This window comes from Salvelinus sp. IW2-2015, unplaced genomic scaffold, assembly GCF_002910315.2.
Source record: "Salvelinus sp. IW2-2015 unplaced genomic scaffold, ASM291031v2 Un_scaffold915, whole genome shotgun sequence".
NCBI lineage: Eukaryota > Metazoa > Chordata > Actinopteri > Salmoniformes > Salmonidae > Salvelinus > Salvelinus sp. IW2-2015.
The window spans coordinates 220,183-243,677 of record NW_019942645.1 but is presented as its reverse complement, the minus strand read 5'-3'; the positions used below and the strand labels follow the sequence as shown (position 1 = coordinate 243,677).

At 43.7% G+C, this 23,495-nt stretch overlaps 1 protein-coding gene across 1 annotated transcript in view; it reads right to left on the bottom strand.

The window, feature by feature from the left end:
• Window positions 1–9,484: 9,484 nt before the first annotated feature.
• The window catches only part of lipg (lipase, endothelial), a 14,961-nt gene continuing 950 nt past the window's right edge, over window positions 9,485–23,495 (bottom strand). Inside the window, exons 2-10 of the mRNA XM_070438425.1 lie at window positions 22,155–22,298; window positions 21,820–21,999; window positions 19,288–19,399; window positions 18,774–18,998; window positions 18,180–18,422; window positions 12,456–12,576; window positions 10,356–10,586; window positions 9,871–9,978; window positions 9,485–9,717 (exon numbers count right to left, since the gene is read on the bottom strand). Of these exons, the coding sequence (XP_070294526.1) occupies window positions 9,702–9,717; window positions 9,871–9,978; window positions 10,356–10,586; window positions 12,456–12,576; window positions 18,180–18,422; window positions 18,774–18,998; window positions 19,288–19,399; window positions 21,820–21,999; window positions 22,155–22,277 (1,359 nt within the window). The 5' untranslated portion in view covers window positions 22,278–22,298 and the 3' untranslated portion in view covers window positions 9,485–9,701. The remainder of the gene's footprint in view (window positions 9,718–9,870; window positions 9,979–10,355; window positions 10,587–12,455; window positions 12,577–18,179; window positions 18,423–18,773; window positions 18,999–19,287; window positions 19,400–21,819; window positions 22,000–22,154; window positions 22,299–23,495) is intronic.

The window sequence follows — 23,495 nt, the reverse complement described above, 5'->3', positions numbered from 1 at the left end:
ATGAGCATGATAGGAGAGGGGAGTGAGTGTGTCCATCTAATGACAGGGTGGAAGTGCAGAGGCGGTGATGACTGGAAGAGAGGAATGAAGTGGTCCGTCTATGACAGGGTGGGCGCTGCAGAGGGATGATGTGTCCATCTATGACAAGGGTGGGAAGCTGCAGGGGGAATGATGTTGTCCTCTATGACAGGGTGGAAGCTGCAGAGGGGTGAATGTGTCATCTATGACAAGGGTGGAGGCAGAGGATGATGTGTATACTATGACAGGGTGGAAGCTGCAGGGGGAGGATGTGTCCATCTATGACAGGTGGAAGCTGCAGAGGGATGATGTGTCATCTATGACAGGGTGGAAGCTGCAGGGGGATGATGTGTCCATTATGACAGGGTGGAAGCTGCAGGGGGATGATGTGTCCATCATATGACAGGGTGGAAGCTGCAGGGAGGATGTGTCCATCTTGACAGGGTGGGAAGCTGCAGAGGGATGATTGTCCATCTATGACAGGGTGGAAGCTGCAGAGGGATGATGTGTCCATACTATGAAGGGTGGAAGCTGCAGAGGGAATGAAACAACAGGCATGGAGCTTCCCCACTGTTTGGCACAACGTTAGAAGCACAGAATCATCTAGAATGTTATTGTTTCTGTAGCGTTAAGCTCTCTTCACTGTGAACTAAGGTGCTGAACCATGAACATGCCACAGACCATTATTCCCTCTAAAATATACAGTTGGCCACTATTGGCATTGGGGCAGTAGTGTTCTCCTTTGCATCTGCAAAGCCAAATTTGTTCGTCTGGACTGCAGATGGTGAACGCGTGATTTCATACTCCAGAGACGCGTTTCCACTGTTCCAGGTCCGATGGTGGGTGAGCTTTACCCAACTCAGCTGAATATTTGCATTGCGCATGGGATCTTAGGCTTGTATGTGGCGATCGGCCCATGGCAACCCATTTCATTAAGTTCCGACGAAGCAGTTATCTGGCTGATTGTTGCGTCAGAGGCCAGTTTGGAACTCGGTAGTGAGGTTGTCTGTGAGCTGTTTGCAGGACACATTTTTTACATCTACGTAAGCACTCAGTTGGTCCTGTTCTGTGGAGCTTTGTGTGGCCTACCACTTCGCGGCCCGAGCGTTTGTTCTCCCGTAACGTTTCTTCTTCAAATACAGCACTTACAGTTGACGGAGGAGGCTCTAGCAGCGGCAGAGATTTGAGGACATGAGTAGTTGGAAAAAGGTGCATCTATGACTAGGTGCAGCATTCACTGAGCTCTCAGTAAGGCCATTCTACTGCCAATGTTTGTGCTTGGAGATTGCAGGCTGTGTTGCTGATAATTATACACCTGTCAGCAAGCGTGTGGTTGAAATTGCCGAATCCACTAATATTGAAGGGGTGTCCCATACTTTGTGTATAATTAGTGGTCTGGAGGAGAGTATTAAAATATTTTTATACTCCCAAGTGTTAAAAGTTCTCCATCCATTGAGAAATTTAAAAAAATATGGACCTACAGACTTGCCTAGATCTTACCGTCCAGCCCTAACTGAGCAACCGGGCAAGAACGTTGAGTAGGCGAGGCTATATACACGGCCCCCGGTTAATCGAACTATTGATGTAGTACTGACTACCATGTCTGTATCGGTTAAAGTGCTATGCTTATATGATAAACAGAGGAGTAGCAGTAGCGTAAAAGGAGGGGATTGGGGGGGGCGACAATGCAAATGCCCGGGTAGCCATCTTGAAATTACTTGTCTCAGGAGTCCTTCATGGCTGGGGTAAAAGCTGATTTGAGAAGCCTTTGGTCCTTAGAAAGATTGGGCGCTTCCGGTACTGCTTGCCATGCAAGGTAGTAGCGAGAAAGTCTTATGACTGGGGTGAGCTGGGTTTTGACAATTTCTTTGGCGCTTACTGCTTGACCGCCTGGTGATAAGAGGTCCTTGGATGGCAGGCAGCTTAGCCCCAGTGATATACTGGGCTGTACTCACTACTTGCTGTAGTGCCTTGCGGTGGCAGGCTGAGCAGTTGCGTACGTGCTAATTTGGCTGTGAAATTCAACCCTGCTCTCTCCTTCAATGGCCTTGTTAGTCACGTCTGAAAAACGTTGTTCTTTCACCTAAAGAACATCTCCTGCCTAAGACCCTGTCTCACCACATCTGACACAGAAAAGCTAAATCCATGCATTCAATTTCTCCAGGATTGATTATGGGAATGCAGTACTTGGAGGCCTGCCTGCAATTTCAATTCATAAACTACATCTCATCCAAAACAGTGCCGCTAGGATTCTGACAAACAAATAAAAAAGTCTGCCCACATCCCCCCATCATTGGGGCGGCAAGTAGCTTAGTGGTTAGAGCGTTGGACTAGTAACCGAAAGGTTGCAAGATCGAATCCCCGCGCTGACAAGGTCAAAATCTGTCGTTCTTCCTCTTAACAAGGCCGTTAACCCACTGTTCCTAGGCCGTCATTGTAAAATAAGAATTTGTTCTCAAATGACTTGCCCATTTAAATAAAACATTTAAAAATCGTTGCTGATCTCTATTGGCTACATGRTGCTCAAAAGAATTGACTATAAAATGATCCTCCTTGTCTACAAAGCCCTAAATGGCGTCAGACCTACTCTCCCCCCGATTCACATTAGAGTCTCCTAAATGGCGTCAGACCTGCCTACCTGTCAGACCTATTATCCCCCCTATGCACCTTAGAGTCAAACTGCTCCATGCCCCCAGAACGAGGCTCTGCAGAATGGGGGGGCCGTGCCTTTCCCTCCTATGGACCACGCCTATGGAACTCCCTTCCAGATAACGCCTGCCTTAAAAGGTCCCAGTTAAGACTCATCTCTATCGAATGGCCTTCCTCCTAGACTTTGATGCTTAATTTCTCCATTTTATCTTTGAGATCATTCTTGTATGATTAAAAGTGCTTTAATTATGACGATGACGGCACCTCTACTGTATTTATAGASGACCTGCATCACGATGCCAGGGCCGGTGGAGCCCGCAGTCACGTCATGCCACACCATGCAGACCCAGCTGCCACSAGAAGGGGCGATAGAGAGCATTCTTGTGCAAAACACTGCACCCACATTACAGATAATGCAACAACAAGAACAACAACAATTATTTTTCGTTATCAGTAGGACACAAGAAAATTCCAAAAAAGGTTTTGTTTGGGTCAGTCTCAGAAATCCTAGACCCCTGCTGCAACATTGTTKATGTGGAAGTCAACCAGTCTGCCTTAGGGAGACAATCATTCCAAAGTACGGCAACCACTGCTCACTCACAGTACACCCCTGGACAACATGAAAACGATAGACCTTTGTCCAACCCCTGACCACAGAATAAACCTATAGAACTACCAAAGATTTTTTTATAGCTAACAGCCTGTCGATTACAGAAAATMTATCATAATGGGCAGAAAAAGCAAGGTGGGCAGGGCCACACACGAGCTAGCAACATTCTAATGGTGCGTTCTAGAATGTATTTGCATATTTTTATTAGGGAACGCCTACTCTGTGAAGTGCTCGTGTGCAATAACTCAATTCGCCCTTGAACTCTTAAAACAATGCCTTTTTTTTTTTTACAACTTTAGAAAAATGGGTAAAGTCTACTAAACAACAGTCCACTCCACGTAACAGATCCTAGTTTTTTGGAAGAGAACTATACAGATCACATTTTTCATRGATGAGAAAATTAGCAGGTCGTCAGCCAAAAATCKATTTCGCTCCATCTTCTCCCACATGGCTTCATCTCAACGCCATATTTGGTGGTAAGTGGAAAGGCCAACCAGATGCTTCACATTTATACATCTGGTGAAACATCTYTCTCATTGTTCTGTGGTACTTCCTCACAGCCATATACAGTGTACAGAGGGTTGGGCCAATGCGGTTTTGTCAAGAAAGTTTCTCCTCCATAGTTTCCAAAACCTATGAAGATGTCCACTGAAAGCAGATATGCAAATTGCTTTGACACCACAGACTTGGATACATATTATCCTGAATGGTAATGAATAAAATCGTCTTAAATTCACTACTCCATTTTGCTTGTTCACAGCAGGTAATTTCATTATGGGAATTGTTGGAGGCGCTCTCGTATTAAGAATAAAAAAGTGCCAACATGGCCGTCGTAAAACCTGGCTGAACTCTATATATGGCTTGTTCTACACAAGTGGTGTAAATTGTGGGTTAAATATACAGTACCAATTAAAAGTTTGGACACACCTACTCATTCAAGGGTTTTTCTTTATTTTTACTACTTTCTACATTGTAGAATAGTGAAGACAAAACTATGAAATAACACATACRTGTATGGAATCATGTAGTAACTGAAAAAGTGTTGCACAAATTAAAAAATATATTTGTTATGAGATTCTTCAAAAGTAGCCACCCTTTGCCTTGACAGCTTTGCAACACTCTTGGCATTCTCTCAACCAGCTTCATGAGATAGTCACCTMGAATGCATGTCAATTAACAGGTGAGCCTGCTTAAAAGTTAATTTGTGGAATTTATTTTCATCTTAATGTGTTTAAGCCAATCCGTTGAGTTGGGTTATATCCTTCCTGTTTGGCCCTGTCCGGGGGTATCATCGGATGGGGCCACAGTGTCTCCTGACCCCTCCTGTCTCAGCCCTCGGATTTATCGCAAGTAGTTTATGTGTCGGGGCTAGGGTCAGTTGGTTATACCTTGGAGTACTTCCTATCTTATCCAGTGTCCTGTGTGAATTTAAGTATGCTCTCTCTAATTCTTCGTTCTCTCTTTCTTTCTTCTCTCTCGGAAACCTGAGCCCTAGAACCATACGTCACGGCAAACCGGCATGATGACTCCTTGCTGTCCCCAGTCCACCTGGCCTTGCTGCTGTTCCAGTTTTCAACTGTTCTGCGCCTGTTATGGACACCCTACCTGTTCAACTCTTAATGATCGGCTTATGAAAAGCCAACTGACTTTATTCCTGATTCATTATTTGACCATGCTTGTCATTTATGAACATTTTTGAAAATCTTGACTCTCTCTAATTTTCTCCTTCTCTCTTCTTTCTCTCTCTCGGAGGACCGGAGCCCATAGACCATAACGTCAGGACTACCGGGCATGATGACTCCTTGCTGTCCCCAGTCCGCCTGGCCCTGCTGCTATTCCAGTTTCAAGCTTTCTGCCTGCGGTTATGGACCCTACCGTTCCCAACCTGCTGTTTTCAATTCTTAATGATCAGGCTATGAAAAGCCAACTGACATTTAATTCCTGATAATTATTTGACCCATGCTTGTCATTTATGAACATGTTTGAAAATCTTGGCTCTCTCTAATTCTCTCCTTCTCTCTCTCTTTCTCTCTCTCGGAGGACCTGAGCCCTGGGACCGTGCGTCGGGGCTGCCGGCGTGACGGCTCCTTGCTTCCCCATGTCCACCTGCCTTGCTGCTATTCCAGTTTCACTGTTCTGCCTGCGGTTATGGAACCGCCACCTTCCCGGACCTGCATTTTCACTCTGTATGATCGGCTATAAAAGCCAACTGAAAATTATTCATGATTATTATTTGACCAGGCTTGTCACTATGAACATTTTTGAACATCTTGGCATAGTTCTGTTATAAATCTCCACCCAGCACAGCCAGAAGAGGACTGGCCACCCCTCATAGCTGTTCCTCTCTAGGTTTTTCTAGGTTTTGGCCTTTCTAGGAGTTTTTCCTAGCCACCGTGTTTCTACACCTGCATGCTTGCTGTTGGGGTTTTTAGGCTGGGTGTCTGTACAGCACTTCGAGATATTAGCTGATGTACGAAGGGCTATATAAAATAAACTTGATTTGATTTGATGATTGTGACAAGGTAGAGGTGGCATACAGAAGATAACCCTTTTTGCTAAAAGACCAAGTCCATATTATGGCAAGAACAGCTCAAATAAGCAAAGAGAAACAATAGTCCGTCATTACTTTAAGACATGAAGGTCAGTCAATCCGGAAAATTAAGAACTTTGAACGTTTTTAAGTGCAGTTGCAAAAACCATCACAGCACTGATGAAACTGGCTCTCATGAGGACCGCCACAGGAAAAGAAGAGCCAGATTTACCTCTGCTGCAGAGGATAAGTTCATTAGAGATAACTGCACCTAAGAAATTGCAGCCTAAATAAATGCTTCACAGAATTCAAGTCACAGACATCAACTGTTCAGAGGAGACTGTGTGAATCAGGCCTTCAAGGTTGAATTGCTGCAAAGAAACCACTACTAAAAAGAACACCAATAAGAAGAGTTGCTTGGGCCAAGAAACACAAGCAATGGACATTACACCGGTGTAAATCTGTCCTTTGGTCTGATGAATCCAAATTGGAGATTTTTGGTTCCAACCACCATGTCTTTGTGAGAAGCAGAGTACATAAACAGATGATCTCTGCATGTGTGGTTCCCACCATGAAGGTGGTGTGATGGTGCTTTGCCGGTGACACTGAATTATTTAGAATTCAAAGCACACTTAACCAGCATGGCTACCACAGCATTCTGCAGCGATACGCCATCCTATCTGGTTTGAGATTAGTGGGAACGATCATTTGTTTTTCAACAGGACAATGACCCAACACACCTCCAGGCTGTGTAAGGGCTGTTTAACCAAGGAGAGTGATGGTGCTGCATCAGGTCACCCAACCTCAACCCATTTGAAATGGTTTGTGATGAGTTGGACCGCAGAGCGAAGGAAACGTAGGAACTCCTTCAAGACTGTTGGAAAAGCATTCCAGGTGAAGCTGGTTGAGAGAARGCCAAGAGTGTAAAGCTTTCGTCAAAGCATAGGGTGGCTACGTTGCAGAATCTGAAATATATTTTGATTACATGATTCCATGTGTAATTTCATTGTAGAATAGTGAAGACATCAACTATGTAGAAAAAAGTAAATGTATTTAGACAGACTTTTCACTGGTACTGCARATAACTAAAATAGTTACATTTGTATCTTATTTTCACAAGTCTTCCAACTTTAAAAAGGTAAACATACTTTGTATTTTTGAAATATTTACCTAAATTCCCTACCAACCCACTAAATGTCACTACCATAGTGAAAAAGTTACAATTAAAAGGGAGAACAGTAGTGATCATTTTGATTAATTTCTATTACAGATTGATTCTAGAAATGTTTTCACATTCCAAAATATTTACCAGATAAAAAGCCTTAGAATTGAGAAAGGTGATCTCTATTTCTGTAAAAGAAATGTTCCAACATTGACAGTATGAATCTGAAACTTGACTGATTGAATTACTTCTCCATCTAAGACAAATTCATTAGTATTTATTTACAGTAAGAAATGCCACACAATGTCCATTTTCTGGTTGGAGTTGTGCCATGTTTTAATTTCAGTTCCTTTTCAGGAACACAGAGAGCAAGAATCACTTCACTTCCTTGATTGTGACGTGCAGACCAATAAGTAGTAACAGATGCAGCCTGAAACAGTCTGTCATGCTGCAGCCACAGAAATTTACGGTTTAAAAAAACATTGGGCCAATTTCCAATGAAATATGGCTGCACAGTAGGGTCGGAAGTCACAATTAATTTTATGGGTACCGTACATCATGAAAGGCAATTTGCTGCCGAAATCGTCACACCTGGTTTGCTATGTTGAAGATTTGAAACCTGTCAATTTAGTGAGATATGTACAGCAATCTTATGGTTTACATTTTTCTTTTAAACTATTCCCCCCCCCCCCATATAAAGTATTGAAACCGTGTGACAGAAGTTTACTGGTGGATTAGGCGAGCTAAGTATCACCACACATACTGTAAAAGGTAATGGAGCATTCTGGGAAAGTGCATCATAAATACAATTAATCTGGGGTTCATTTTCTTCTTCCTTTTGAGGTTTTCCCAAGAATTCCAGTGCCTTGGAACGTCACCTGTGAGATTTTGGAAGCACATCAGAGAGAAAGTATAAGCTGAATCGGTGTGCCGATTAACTAGCTGGCTAGACAGAAGGCATTTCAGTCGTTCCTCTCTACCTCCTCAAACTGCATTGGAGAAGAGCCAAGCTTCCCTCCCCTTGGAACTTCTTCTCCAATGCAGTTTGAGGAGGAAGAGCCAAGCTTCCCTCCCCTTGGAACTTCTTCTCCAATGCAGTTTGAGGAGGAAGAGCCAAGCTTCCCTCCCCTTGGAACTTCTTCTCCAATGCGMTTAGAGAAGGTGGAGGGGAGAGGAGGCAAGGAAGAGGAATTTGGGAAGAGTAGTGTCCTACTCTAGCTGTGCCATGTGTACCAACAGGGAAAGCGCTATACAGGAGTGGTCTACTCTAACAGTAGAACCAACAGGGACTTGTCAGAGGTGGGTCATAACCCCCCAAAAACAATTTTTGGAATGTTTACTAGATTCCGTAAGATTAATCCCAGCATCACACCATGGGCTACGTAGACTACAGCTAGAGTTGCATTGGTGAATTTCCACTGTCAAAATGAGGCCAAACTCCCCGGCACTGTAACACAACTAAGAAAGTAGCACCGCTGACCCAGACAAGCCAAGGAATCTGAAACCGTGGCAACAGTAGTTCTAGGCCTCTGGAAGGCAGTACATAAAACGTAACAGTACATAGGCGCAAACGATGTTGAAACGACTTGGGTTGAAAACGTGTCTTTTCAGCATCGAGCTCACTGAACATCTGGGAATGATCAGATTTTTTGGGGCATAAGTTAGTGCAACATAAGTGTCATACTTAAAGTAGTAACCTAATCTGTAAGTAAAACCGGAGATTAAAACATGAAACTTCTGCAGTAATTTAAACTATTCTATACTTTGAGGATGAGCCAAAAGGAACAGCCTTTTAGGTCATGCACCTTGGTCATCCAACCGAAAGAAAAAAACACACAAAAAATAATTACAAAGTGATTTTTTTTTTTTCAAAAAACCATTTACATTATATACATAAACACAGCCACAGACGTGGTACATCGAAATTACAATAGTAACACGTTACACAGAAGTAGGGTAGCAAAATTCTGTTAAATTTCCCTCAAATTCCCGGGTTTTTCCCCAAATCCCAGTTGGAAGATTASCGGACACCGAAGGAACTAAAATCCGCAATCGTCCAACCGAGATTTCAGGAAAACCTGGGAAAAAACAGTGAAAGATCAAGTGCATGTAGCCCAGTCACGTCCTTCAGTTTTACAGTGTAGTCACATTAAACTCGCTCTAGCCAATAGGCACGCTCATACCCTTGGTCACGCCACACATACACTACATGCATGCAAACACATTCACACATGCAAAAGATAAGTCACTCAACCACACAAAACACTGCATCTCAGAGGAAATGATTCAAACGTAACTATGTGCTTCAGTACAGGATGTGGTTGGGATTGATAAATAACCATGGTCTTGCAGTGCTTCCATTTTCAGAAAATGTATACAAATATACAGTAAAGAGACTAGGTTTGTTGGGGGGGGGGAAATGTCCGATGGATAACACAACCGCTTATTTTCCGAGTTGAACAGTCCGTCCGTACAAAAGAAACACTCCGGGAATTCTCATGTTCTGACAGACAGCGCACGTGAAGCCTCCCGCCGTCCCATTGGCCAGAGCCCAGAGTCATGTGACCACCAGTAAACATCCAGGCGCATCCCAAGTCCAAGGTCCTCCCACCGTGGGCTCATCACTCCTCCAATCAAAGTGCTCAGATGAAGAAAAGGCGGTCCTTACCGACATTCCTTCCGCCTTTCGGTCCCATGCCATTGGTGCGTTGATTGATTGAAGTGCTGAATCCTTATAAGTTATGCAACCTGTCAAAGCAAGAGGACCGGGTCAATATACTGGATTGACTAGACATGTATCCAGTCCTCTCAGGACCTAATGGTTTAAAATAATACAATTCTGTATCTAAGAATAAGACACCGTTAGGGAACGCAACACTAAGTGAATGGGCTGAGCTGTACCTTTTTTTACTGGGTTTGACCTCCCAGCCATCACGACACTTGACGTAAGTGATAACCTGTCCTGGAGAGATCTCAGTCACCGAGGGGTCCTGGGCACAGAATGTGAACCTACACAAGCACAAACCAATAAGTGAAACAAGGAACCGACAGCACAACATKGAGCAGCAGATAAAAATATGCTAAAAACAACCAAATCCCAGTTCATAAAGTGAAAATATAAAAACTGAATGTTTAACGGCAAGATGCAGTTGATTCATGACTAAATGACTCCATTTCCTGATTTATAAACAAAGGCTGTTTGAGTGAGAGGATTATCAAATCAAAGACAGCCGACTCTGCTTGGAGAACCAACCATAGAAATACAATTACTAGAATTGAAATCCCAATTCTGAACTCCTTTTCCATTCTATGGAACCAACCACTCATTGAATGTTATGTGGGGGGGGYYAAAAAAAATGGCCATCGCTTTCTGCCTCCCAACTTACTTCTTCTGCGTTTCTCCACACTTGACACGGATCCTGCGGACCTCCAGCACCTGGTTGCTGGGCGGGCCGTTGCTGTTCCAGGACCAGAAAGACTTCTTCATGTTCTTCCAGAGYGACCCTAGCGACTCGGACGCCCCCTCCCAGCTCAGACGGATCTTCAGCAGATCCCCGATGTCGTCCTCGGTGAAGACCAGGAAGGTGTTGGTCAGGTTCAGACCCACTTTGTTTGGACTGGAGGGGGGAGAGAGACACAAAAACGGTCAGTCACAGGTCATTAGATAGTTAAAAAAATAAATGTATTCACTAATTGCCATTACACTAGACAACTCAAGTGTTTACAGTTTCTGTATACATGAGTACAGTAGTAAGTGTTTATATTTGCACCATTTCATATTTTGCACCATTTTATATTTGCACACATATAAGTGTGTTTTATAGACATGTGTGAATTGGAAAGTGTTTTTTTTTTTATATCCCAAAGGGTCACGGCCAAGATCAGCCACTATCAACAGCGACCCTGGAGCAACTTGGGTTAAGTGTCTTTCGGTGGTCTTGCGCCATTTCTCCTTGTCGGCTCAGGTATTCGAACTAGCGACCTTTTGGTTACTGGCCCAAAAGCTCGAAGTGGGTGAATTCCGACCAGAGTTAAGCGTACGTAAAAAAAATAAGGTAATTCCCTTGTTATACTTCTATCTATGAGTTCTAACCTTTACCTTAAGCAGCAGAATATAATTATAGTACTACTATCATCACTATTCGTGTGGTGGAGAGCAAAGAAATTAAAGGGGTGTGGCGGTGTCAATGCTGTATTCTGCATCACTTAACCCCCCTTTGTAAATATAAATCTACATGCACTGTAATTTATACATTGATAAAGGTAAATGAGTCATCCATTTGGAGAAGGGGATTGTGAGTCACAAGAGGTTGACGGGTAACTTGAAAAAAAATCGGGGATGATGGGCTCGTGGTAACAGCTAGAGCGGAATAGTATCAAATGCAGTCAAAACATGGCTTCATGCCGTTCCATCCGCTCCGTTCCAGCCATTATTATGAGCCGTCCTCCCCTCAGCKGCCTCCACTGGTGGAAATACACATAGCAATTGTTTWAGATTATTTTCCTTATGATAACTGGAGACGAATGTGAAACCYGTCATTTGGAAGCAAACTGAAAATCTCCTCAACARGGCGTGAATTGGGRTATAAATAGCTGTGCCGTTATTCTGAATTTGCGCGGGTGAAGTTTYGAGACTCAAAACTAGGCTTCTATAAAACCTGCAGAGTTGAATCGTGTTAAACGTTAGCCACCGTAAGTAATACCCACATACAAGTATAACTGTCACGTTCTTTTCCTTCAATTTGAAGCCCACAAAATTCCAGTCACCTTTCGTCTGTCACGTTGGTGTAGTTGTTCCTGAGGGCCACTAGCATTAGTGGATCATATTAGGCTAACGCATCATAATTTGGGAGATGTAACCTATTTGAATCATTACGGAATGAAGAGTTTACCTAGCAGTTTAAACTTGTAGCACGGTTCACGACAACAGGACCGCCATCAAAACASTTCCATGATCACTGAGGATTATTACCGGTCAATCCCTATTGTACACTGCTCATCTTCCAATATGTCATAGATTGAACATGACAATTTTTAGGACAACTCAAAACCACCATTTTGGTGCGTAAAGTTTTTATTATTTTTTATGATTCATACGTTCCTAACCTAAAAACMAGCTACTATTGAGTTGGAGCTGAAACAGACAAATATGTCCATGCATTCTAGTGAGTGTCAGCAAATTGAATAATTTCTTTTTTTAAGTACACCGTATTTAAAGGGCTGGCATTAGAAAAATTTACTGAAAACCCTATTGAATGACAACCCATAGAACATCTGTTTGCCAGCAAGTGGAAGGGTTTCCAGAGGTTGAATTAAATGTATTCCGTGCGGACAAGGAAAGCTTATTTACAAATCTGCATAAGGCAAGTCTGAATACCAGCTACTAAGTGCGTAGGAAAGGCGTACATTTCCTAAGTCTAAATCAGGCCCAAACCGCTAGGCTACCTGCCACTGAGTAGAGAAGAGTAGAGTGCAGCAGTACTCACAAGTCTACATGCAGGTCATCGGTGTCATTGTGAGCTCCATACAGCTTGACGTGGAAGGTTGGGTCAGCATCGTCAGCCTGCTTTCTGTTGAACACGTGCATCTTCATCTGATAATGGATGCCTAGGAGGGACAAACGCACAAGGCAAAATAGATATCACAGGGCAGGGGCATAAACAGGAGCCATACAGTAGCTTTATGACTGCAAGGTGTGACTGGGTCATAAAAAAAAACAGGTTCGGAGATAATCGCTTGGCTACTGGTCAAGTACTGATAAGGTGTGTTATATTTAAGTGATAATGCCCGAGAAGCCGGTGTCTGGAGGATATTGGCACAAGTGTTAAGCCCAAGACGAAGTAGAGAAACTGTGGTAATATATCCCCCAAACACATGTTCACAAGGCATCACTTTTATGCAACAGGTTAACATATTAAAATGACTGATATTTTCATTTATTTTTTATTATGCATGTATTTATACCATTTCATCCTTCCACAAGATAGTCCTGAACCAAATCTAGGGTTGCTACCCTAGCCACCTGTTCGTTCACTTGCCAGAGACAAGTTAGGTCTTGTTATAAATCTATGGACGCCYCCCAGGCGTTCGGTCTAAATATTCCGTTGCAATGATGGCTGGCAACATTCTTATCCCTCGCTTGCTAGCTAGAAAACATCTGCTAACTGTAACGTCAAACAGTGCAGCCAGAATAACAGAAAAGTAMCGACATTTGTTTGTTTAAGCTGTTTTCTATAACAAGGAGCTTAATGGACAAATTCACCAGGCATTAGAGCATTTYCTTCCTAGCCAGGTTACTATTCAGAGGAGCTAGCCAACACAATCACTTCAAACTGAAGCTGGAATGACAGCAAACTCGCTGCATTWCTTGTTTTTCTATTGAATTTTTTTTGCATAGAAACATTGATCAAAAATATAAGTGCAACWATTTCAAAGATTTTACTGAATTAGAGTTCATATAAAAAGGAGATCAGTCAACTGGAATAATATTCATTAAGCCCTAATTTATGGATTTCACTTGACTGGGAATACAGATATGCGTCGGTTGGTCACACACACACCTTAAAAAAAAAGTAAGGGGCGTGGATCAGAAAACCAGTCAGTATCTGGTGTGATCGCCATTCGACATCTCCTTCAGATAGAGTTGATCAGGCTGATTGTAGCCTGTGGAATGTTGTCCCACTCCTCAATGGCTGTGCGAAGTTGCTGGATATTGGCAGGGACGGGAACACGTGGTCCTACACGTCGATCCAGAGCATCCCAAACATGCTCAATGGGTGACCTGTCTGGTGAGTATGCAGGCCATGGAAGAACTGGGACATTTTCAGCTTCCAGGAATTGTGTGCAGATCCTTGTGACATGGGGCCGTTGCATTATCATGCTGAAACATGAGGTGATGGCGGCAGATGACTGGCACGACAATGGGCCTCAGGATCTTGTCACGGTATCTCTGTGCATTCAGAATTAACATTGAAAATGCAATTGTCTCACCTAACTTATGCCTGCCCATTACCACACTATGAGGCACTCTGATCACAATATTGACATCAGCAAACCGCTTGCCCACACGTACATGGTCTGCCTGGTACAGTTGAAACCGGGATTCATCCACAAAGAGCACACTTGAGCATGCCAGTGGCCATCAAAAGTGAGCATTTGCCCACTGAAGTCAGTTACAACGGCAAACTGTAGTCTGGTCAAGACCCTGGTGAGGACGACGAGCACGCAGATGAGTTTCCCCGAGACCGTTTGTGAAGAAATTATTCAGTCATCAGCAGTCCGGGTGGCTAGTCTCAGATGATCCCGCAGGTGAAGAAAGCAGATGTGGAGGTCCTGGGCGTGGTCTGCGGTTTTGAGGTCGGTTGGACGTACTGCCAAATTCTCTAAAACGACCTTGGAGGCAGCTTATGGTAGAGAAACTAACATTAAATAATCTAGCAACAACTCTCGTGAACATGCCTGCAGTCGGCATGGAAATTTGCACACTTCGGCAAAACTAGAGACATCTGTGGCATTGTGTTGTGACAAAACTGCACATTTTAAAGTGGGCTTTTATTGTCCCCAGAAAAATTTCAGTAACAGGGATCAAAACAAATTTGTGACCAAAATTGGAGAGCAATAACTTGTGCGAAAGGAACATTTCTGGAATCTTTTATTTATATAAACATCCACACTGAGCTAAAGGGTAGAGCTGCCACTTTCAAGGAGCAGGACTCTAAACCGGAAGCTTATGAGAAATCCCGCTATGATGGCTCGTCGGAAGGCAAACAGGCAGTGTCAATACAGGACTAAGATTCAATCCTACTACACCGGCTCTGATGCTAAGATATGGCAGGGCTTGCAAACTATTACAGACTACAAAGAAGCCCAGCCACGAGCAGCCCAGGGACACAAGTCTACCAGACGAGCTAAATTACTTTATGCATGCAAGCAACACGCATGAGAGCACCAGCCGTTCCGGACGACTGGGATCACACTCTTGGTAGCCGATGCGAGTAAGACTTTTAAACCAGGTCAACATTCAAAGCCGCAGGGCCAGACGGATTACCAGGACTTTTACTCAGCGCATGCGCTGACCTACTTGCAAGGTTCTTCACTGACATTTTCCACCTGTCCCTGATAGAGTCCAATAAAATTAGGCACAGGAGATTTCAGCGAGAATGAAGACGACATTTCGAGTAGTAAGACATGTATAAAAGCAACAGATACCATTAGTAAGAAGGGGCTAGAAGTGTCTTATATGGTGAGCTACCGAGTGGCTAGGACAGGCAAGCCCCATACTATTGTGGAGGACTTAATTCTTCCTGCTACCACAGATATGGCTGGGACAATGCTGGGGGGGGAAAGGCCAAAAAAAACTACAGACAATTTCTTCAAACACTGTTGTTTCACGACGCATCAGTGACATGGCAGGAGACGTTTTAAAACAATTACTGCTTAGCATACAAGCCAGTGAATTATATGCGTTACAGCTGGATGAGTCAGACGTGGCGGGCKTGGTACATGTCCGTTACGTTTATGGGGGGGGGTCAATTAAGGAAGACATCCTCTCCGGCAAACCACTGGAAACCAGGACAACATGAGGATATTTTTAAAGTACTGGACAGCTTTGTGACAGCAAATGGACTTGTGGTCAAGATGTGTTGGTATCTGTACTGATGGCGCAAAAGCCATGACAGGGAGACATAGTGGAGTAGTAACGTGCAAGCAGTTGCTCCCGACGCCACTTGGGTACACTGCAGCATCCARCGAGAGGCTCTGACAGCTTGAAAGACGTTTGACACTAGTGAAAATGGTTAACTTTATTAAAGCAAGGCCCCTGAACTCGTGTATTTTCTGCATAATGCAATGATATGGGCAGCGACCATGTAACGCGTTTACAATATACAGAAGTGCGCTGGTTATCACGGGGCAAAGTATTGACACATTTTTTTAATTGAGAGACGAGCTTAAAGTTTTTACTGACTCCAATTCACTTGTCTGACCGCTTGCATGATGACAAGTTTCTCACACTACTGGCCTGTCTGGGTGATGTTTTTTCCCTCGCCTGAATGATCTGAATCTATAGTTGCAGAGAGTCCCTGTAATCCTATTCAATGTGTGGTACAAAATTGAGGCTAAGAAGTTGGAGCTCTTCTGTCTGCATTAAAAAGGACAACAGGTCTTTCCATCATTGTATGTATGATTTGCGTGCAAATTAACTCAAGRTTACGGACAATGTCAAATGTGATATAGCGAAGCACCTGAGTGAGGTGGGTGSCCAATTACTTTCCCCAAAACAAACTGGATTCGGTATCCCTTTCATGCCCTGCCGCCAGTCCATTTACCACCATCTGAACAAGAGCATCATTGAAATTGCAACAAGCGGTTCTGTGAAAATTMAATTTAAAAATCAGAAGCTACTGCCAGATTTCTGGATATGGCTGCTCTCAGAGTTTCTTGCCTTGGCAAATTAAGACACTGATGCCCTTTGTAACCACGTACKTATCTGAGTGTGGATTCTCAACCCTCACTAGCATGAAAACTAAATACAACATTGCAGAGTTACGGGTATCCCTTCAAGTACACCGTCTCATTAACCTGTGGGGAGTTACTCACAATTTTTTATGAACAAATAAGGTTTTATATGGAAGATGGCAAAATAATGAGCAAAACGACTGATTATTATTTGTGTCCTGGTCCTATAAAGAGCTCTGTCACTTACCATGAGCCGGGTTGTGAAAAAAACCTCACTCAGTCTTACATTTAATAAATGTATTGTATAGTGTGTGTGGCAGGCATTCAATGGCAAAAAACAACATTTGAGAGTGCGCTGACCCTGGTGATAGAGGGGGTACGCAGCTGGTGGTTGACTGTTTTGAAGGGGTACGGGACTATAGAAAGTTTGGGAACAGACCAACTCCAATTCACATACCGCACCAACAGCGCCACAGATGACGCAATCTCTATTGCACTCCACACTGCCCTTTCACACCTGGACAAAAGGAACAACTACTTGAGAATGCTGTTCATTGACTACAGCTCAGTGTTCAACACCATAGTGTAGGCAGTCGTTGTAAATAAGAATGTTCTTAAGTGACCTGCCTAGTTAAAGCATTTAAAAAAAATATATATATTTTTTTAATTCCCTTGGTGCCCACATAGCTCATCGCAAAGCTATGGACCCTGGGATTAAACACTTCCCTCTGCAACAGGATCCTGAACTTCTTGATGGGCCGCCCCCAGGTGGTAAGGGTAGGTAACAACACATCCGCCACACTGAACCTCAACACGGGGTGTGTGCCTAGTCCCCTCCTGTACTCCCTGTTCACCCAGCCGTGAAGAGGGCATGACAACGTCTCTTCCCCCACAGAAGACTGAAAAGACTTAGCATGGCTCCTCAGAGCCTCAAAAGGTTCRACAGCTGCACCATCGAGAGCATCCTGACTGGTTATAACACCACCTGGTATGGAAACTGCTCGGCTACCGACCGCAAGSTGCTACAGAGGGRAGTGCGTACAGCCCYGTACATCACTAAGTCCAAGCTTCCTGCCATCCAGGATCTCTATACTAGGCGGTATCAGATGAAAACRCTAAAAATGTAACGACTCCAGCCACCCTAATCATAGACTGTTCTCTCTGCTGCCGCACAGAAAGTGGTACCGGAGCAAAGTCTAGGTCCAAAAGGCTCCTTAACAGCTTTTACCCCCCAAGCCATAAGACTGCTGAACAGATAATTAAAATGGCTACCAAAACTATTTTACTTTAGTTTATTCATTAAATATTTCCTTCACTRTTATTTTTCTTAGAAACTGCAAGCACTTCACAGTTATGTTTACACCTGTTGTATTCAGCGCATGTGACAAATCATTTTATTTATATCACACGTGAGAATACCCATCAGCAGAGTTGAAAATGGGTCGGGACATGGTACACTATTTGGTACATGGGAAATTAACCGCAGAAGGTCAAGGTATGTGCACCATGTCGTCACTCACTGCCTTTTATTTACAACAAGTCAATTTAATGGAAAAACACTTCTCTGGTGGGAAAATACACATCGTTCCCCCCCAAAAAAAATTTAAGAATATTTGCATGAAAATCTGTCGGATGGAAACCTAGCCATGCGGATGAGGGAACATGGCAAAATGTGAATTATAAAACGGCACATTTCTTTGCCCCATGMCKKRKRYRKCKCKCAKACACACAAARWAAAATAATCCCCAGCTCACCTCCGAAGGGTGTGGCAGCACGGGTCTTCAGGTACATCTTGCAGTTGCTCCTCTTCCTCATCTTCTTGGCGTTGTAACCCATGTTATTGCAGCGATTCTTYCGGCAGCTCAGACAGATGCCCTTCTTGAAGCGTTCGGGGTCGGTGCACTGGTAGGCAAGGCTCARGTACTCGTTGTTCATCAGCGAGTCCACGAACAGGAGCACAGCCCGCTCGTGTTCACACTTKATCACATCCATGAAGCCTGAGGAGSAAYGAGTTGTACAGCACTGATAAGCAACAGGAGGAACAGCTACCCAATCACATGACAAGCAGCCAACAACCAACAGACAACAGCCAACTCCCATCTAGCCAAAGGAACAYCAGCAGAAAATACCAGTCAGTTAGACTTGGTACAGCACTGCGTTTAGTGGTGCGTTCCAACAATCTCTCCTTCCAACCAAAGTGAGCACTTGTTCACTTCCCTTCATGGATTTGAAAGGAAGTGACTGGTGTATGGAAACTCCCTCTAGCCTATGCCTACACCAATCCAATGCTTTTAGACTTGTGGGTGGGGGCACACCCTCAGTGACTTCTTCCTGTGTGTGGTACTCACTTCCTCCAGCTGCACTGGTAAYCATCTCCCTCAGGGAGCAGCCGGGCTGCACGTCTCCACCGTTGGGGTAGATGTCAATGTCGCCAATGGGCTGCTGGATCCCAATGCTTATACCCAGTGCCTCGCGCGTGTACGTATGCAGGATGTCCACAAAGTCGGCGTCGCCCGATGAGAGGCGCTTATCATCTCCCACCCCCTCAAACATGGGCCCTGCCGGATCTAGACCTATAGGAGAGATTGGAGAAACAGGAACGTCTCATTTGGTGGACAAGACAGGTGTGTCTAAGGTCTATTAGGCATACAGCCACAGCTTAGCAGTCAATACACCGTGACTACAGCCACAGCATTCACTCCATGAAGACATGTCGATGCTACGGTGGTACTGGTTTCATACTTGACTATATGGAGTTTGATTTAAAAAAAGGGGATTGGCACCATTCCAAAGGCTGACTGTTGCCTGTTCAGAGTCATGAGGAGCAACAGTGAATGAGGTCATGAACCTCCCACAACTTACCCGTGATTCTGCCAATAGTCCCTCGCACAGACGTTCCYGCGTAGCCTGCCACATGGGCCCCCAAGCTGTAGCCAATCAGGTGCACATTCTGCAGGGGCAGCTGCTGTTCCTCCTATCGGATACATGACAACCGACATCAGCTGCTGCCACACACACACAGGCCCTCAGCCAATAGCAGTCAGTCGTTCCCTGGGCACCAGCAAATCCCAGTGGAGATAATGAGTCATCAGAATACGTTCACGCTCTCCCTTCCATGTAAAAGCACTTCCACCTTCTGCTCYTCTCTGAAGGCAGTCTACCCTGTTACCCACAGCCTGAACCCTGGGCTTGTGTGTCAGCGGTGTCCTGGCCTGTTAAGGGGACAGAGCCTGAGAGCCTGGCCTGAATGAGACATAGAATGCATCCCAATACTGTTAAATAACCTCCTTTTCCCTCTCAGCCATCTGAACAGATAGGTAGAAAGGAAAGCGGTACGGTGGATTGGAACCACACCCAGTCTCTGCTCTTAGTGGAAGTCAAAATGGAGAGACACACTAGGTCACACAGCAGTTGACTCGTGATGAGAACGAGACCCATTGCAAACTAYACAGAGGACAACTCTTCCCCAAGAGCATCTGGCGAGTTCCCGTACAACCAAATGGAAAATACCCACAACTCCCTCATTAGAATTCACAGCATACCAGGATTTCCCAACAACACCTGAAAACATTGCCAGCTGTTCTGTTCCGGAGGGAACAGTTCCCAGCCAGTCAATCCTGCACATCACCATTACTGTAGTCAGCTGGCTGGACTGGAAGGGTATTGGGAAACTCAGCTGTCCTCTCTAGCACACTGGAGCTAACTCACTAAACTACTTGACGGTCCTGGGCCTCATTTCCCCAGAGCCTTCCTAGTATTGAGAGTATCATTAGAACCATCTTTAATAAACACCATTCTGTTTCCCCAGAGCTTTTGATCAAGACCACTCGTAGAGCAGCCAAAGTATATCATTAGATCTTTTTTTTGGGGGGGGGGTTCTTTCACGTCCTTTTATTCACAGAAGATCTCCGCTAAACACAGAATCGAGATTTTTAGGCTAGGCATCTATCCGACTGACCGCCGATAACGTCAGAACGAAGTTGACAAGTCGGGTGGCAGGTAGCCTAGTGGTTAGAGTGTTGGACTGTGTGTTGGCAAGATCAAATCCCCGAGCTGATAAGGTAAAAATCTGTTGTTCTGTCCCTGAACAAGGCAGTTTACCCACTGTTCCTAGGCCGTCATTGAAAATAAGAATGTGTTCTTAACTGACTTGCCTAGTTAAATAAAAGATTAACTTGAAAAAATATCAAGTTCCCAAATGATTTGCAATTGTGATAGTTGAGAATTATRTGTTAATTGAATGATTAGAATATTCCGCCCTGAAACATAATTGTATGGAATTGACTAGAATGTATAAAATCATAATCAATAAATGTGTAGTCTAGTCAGAATGAGGGTAAAACAATCTATCTTTATGGTATTATAAACACAGACTGTCTGAGCTTGGTGCCGACCTGACTAGAGATTTGGGAGAGAACGGGGAGTACGTGTCAAGGACAAGGTCACTGATCTCTGTCGTCTGGGTAGTGTATGTGTGTGCGTATGGTTGTGTCCATGTATTCTTGTATGGTTGTGTGTGTGTGTGTGTGCGTGAGAAGTCAGTATAAAATTAATTGTTTTGTATTCTTGACTTTAGAACGTTCTCTGAATAAACTGTACTAACCTTTTGTATAAGCTGAGTCTGACTAATTATTATTATACCCATGGTCTTACAAACCTCAGGAATTGGTCAGAGCTATTGATTGATTGTTATTATCATTGGGATTGGAAATTCTTGTGACAAATAGTTACAAAAACAAGTGAAAGATAAAATTTGGCTTTCAAATAAAAACCGAGATGACTGCATTAAGTAGCCACTAGGCTACGGTCTCATGTTAGCCTCAAGACGTTTAATGTGTACCAAGGTGCCCAGTCAAATTTAGTGTATTATTATTATTATTATTATTATTATTATTATTATTATGTAAGCATCATAAGCCGCCTCAATATTTGCAGCCATAGGAAGTAATCCCTCTAGGAGCTGATCCATTGTCAGTAGTAGTGGAATAATTATAATGTTAAGGTAAGATTTGAGTGGAGAAGGCTGATCCGAGAGCAGCGTTGCTATTCTTTCGATCCCATCGGTAGACACATGGTCTAACGATGCACTTAACGAACTCTACGTGAACGTTTGGTAAACACTTTTTTTGTAAAAAAAAAAAAAAGTTTAAGTCGGCTCTTAAATAACGACGCAACCGCTACGATCGTAACGCTAAAGTTATATCGCAACTGGAAAACGAGGCCCTGTCCCACATCAATCATTTAGATAAATGTCCCTGAGAGAAAGGACACTATAAAGGGGTGATGTGTTTATGAACAGTCAGTACATGTAAGCTTAAAGATCAATGTATTCAACAGCCCTCACTGATACTGCAACGTAATAGACCGCTGAACAATCAAATCACACACACATACCTGGAGCCAGTTGATGGTGGTGGCGACACTGAGGCCAACTTGGTGGGTGTGGTTGACCGCATCGGGGTAGAGCTGGTGGGCCATGGGAAGCCAATCAACGATGACCACGTTGGCCTCCGGTTCTCGCTGCATCATGGCAGACACCAGCTTCTGCATCCAACTCTCAAACATCCCACTCGTCTGTATAGGAGAGAGCAAGTCGGTGAGCCTCAAACTTACACACACAACCCTTTGAAGAGCGACCCTCTGCCTAAACACACAGCAAAGGCTCACTAAAGCAACCGGTGACAGCAAGGTGGAATATGGGGATAAAGAGTGTGTGTGCTTCTGTTTACCGTCCAGCCGTGGATGATGAAGAAGGTCTTGGCTGTGACGTTGAAGCCACACTCCTGCAGACTCCTCTTCTCACCAGGCAGAAGGATGCAGCCGTCCACGTCTAGATTCAGGCTCTTCCTCATGTTGTATGTGATCCGGTCATGTATCATATATATATATAATATATATATATAATATATATATATATATATAGCTCTATATATATATATATAATATATATATATACTATATATATATAGTTCTGCCCTGAACAAGGCAGTTAACCCACTGTTCCTAGGCCGTCATTGAAAATAAGAATGTGTTCTTAACTGACTTCCCTAGTTAAATAAAAGTTAAAATAAAAAGTCAAAATAAAAGTATGATCATTATGCAAGATTCCTACGCAAACATTCCACTTGAATAATCATTATTTAAAGCTTTTTTTATTTTTTTTTATTTTTTTTAACACCAATCCAGCTTAAACAGAAACCCAGCTTAAACTCCTCTTCTGGCTATGCATAATATTATATTTTTAAAAGTATTACAACAAAAAGACAGGATCTGAATGATTAGCCATCTAAGCAGTCGAGCCTCTAACAATTTCCTAAACATAGATTTATGAAGTCAAGAAGCTACTACTAGGTAGCTAGTTCACATAGTAAACAAAGCCACACTCTGGAGAAGAGAAACATTCAAATTTCACATAATGCCGTTGTAATTCATAGTCCAGATTTGGGGTGCAAATGCCATTGGTGTTCAGCTGTTATTAATTTGAGCGAGTGTTTTTTCCCAACAATGTACACATGCCTACATGGGCATTTGAGCATGTGTTTGTACTATAATTTACTTATCATTTTAAATCTTGTATTCTTTACCCGAACGTGAGTTGGAACAATGTGTACATTGACCACAGGGGTAGAACCATTAGGAGGGATCTGGGATCCAGGTAGAGGGGCAAGTGCCAATTCAGGAGCACACTGTGCCTGACACGATGCCTGATATTACCAACCTTCATTAAAGCATAAATCAGGGGAGGGTTAGACGCAAAAGTCTACAGAGCAAGGGGGGGGGGGGGGGGTTGACTGGCGAATGTGCGGCTGTATGAGGATCACACTTATCTTCCCTGCCAGACTGGTGTGTATTCAGTGGGGGGGGGGGGGCTAGCAGATCACACATGTCTTATTGTGAGGAGGGCGGCTCTACCAGTCAATCGTGCTCGTTTATGAGCCGTGTTAGAGGCACCTCATTGGTTCCGCTTAGGTCTCAATCATTTATTTGGCTGCAGTTTACGCATTAATCTGTAGATATTGCGTTTGAGAGGTTTAGGATGATTACTGTCATATACACTGTAGAGTGGGACT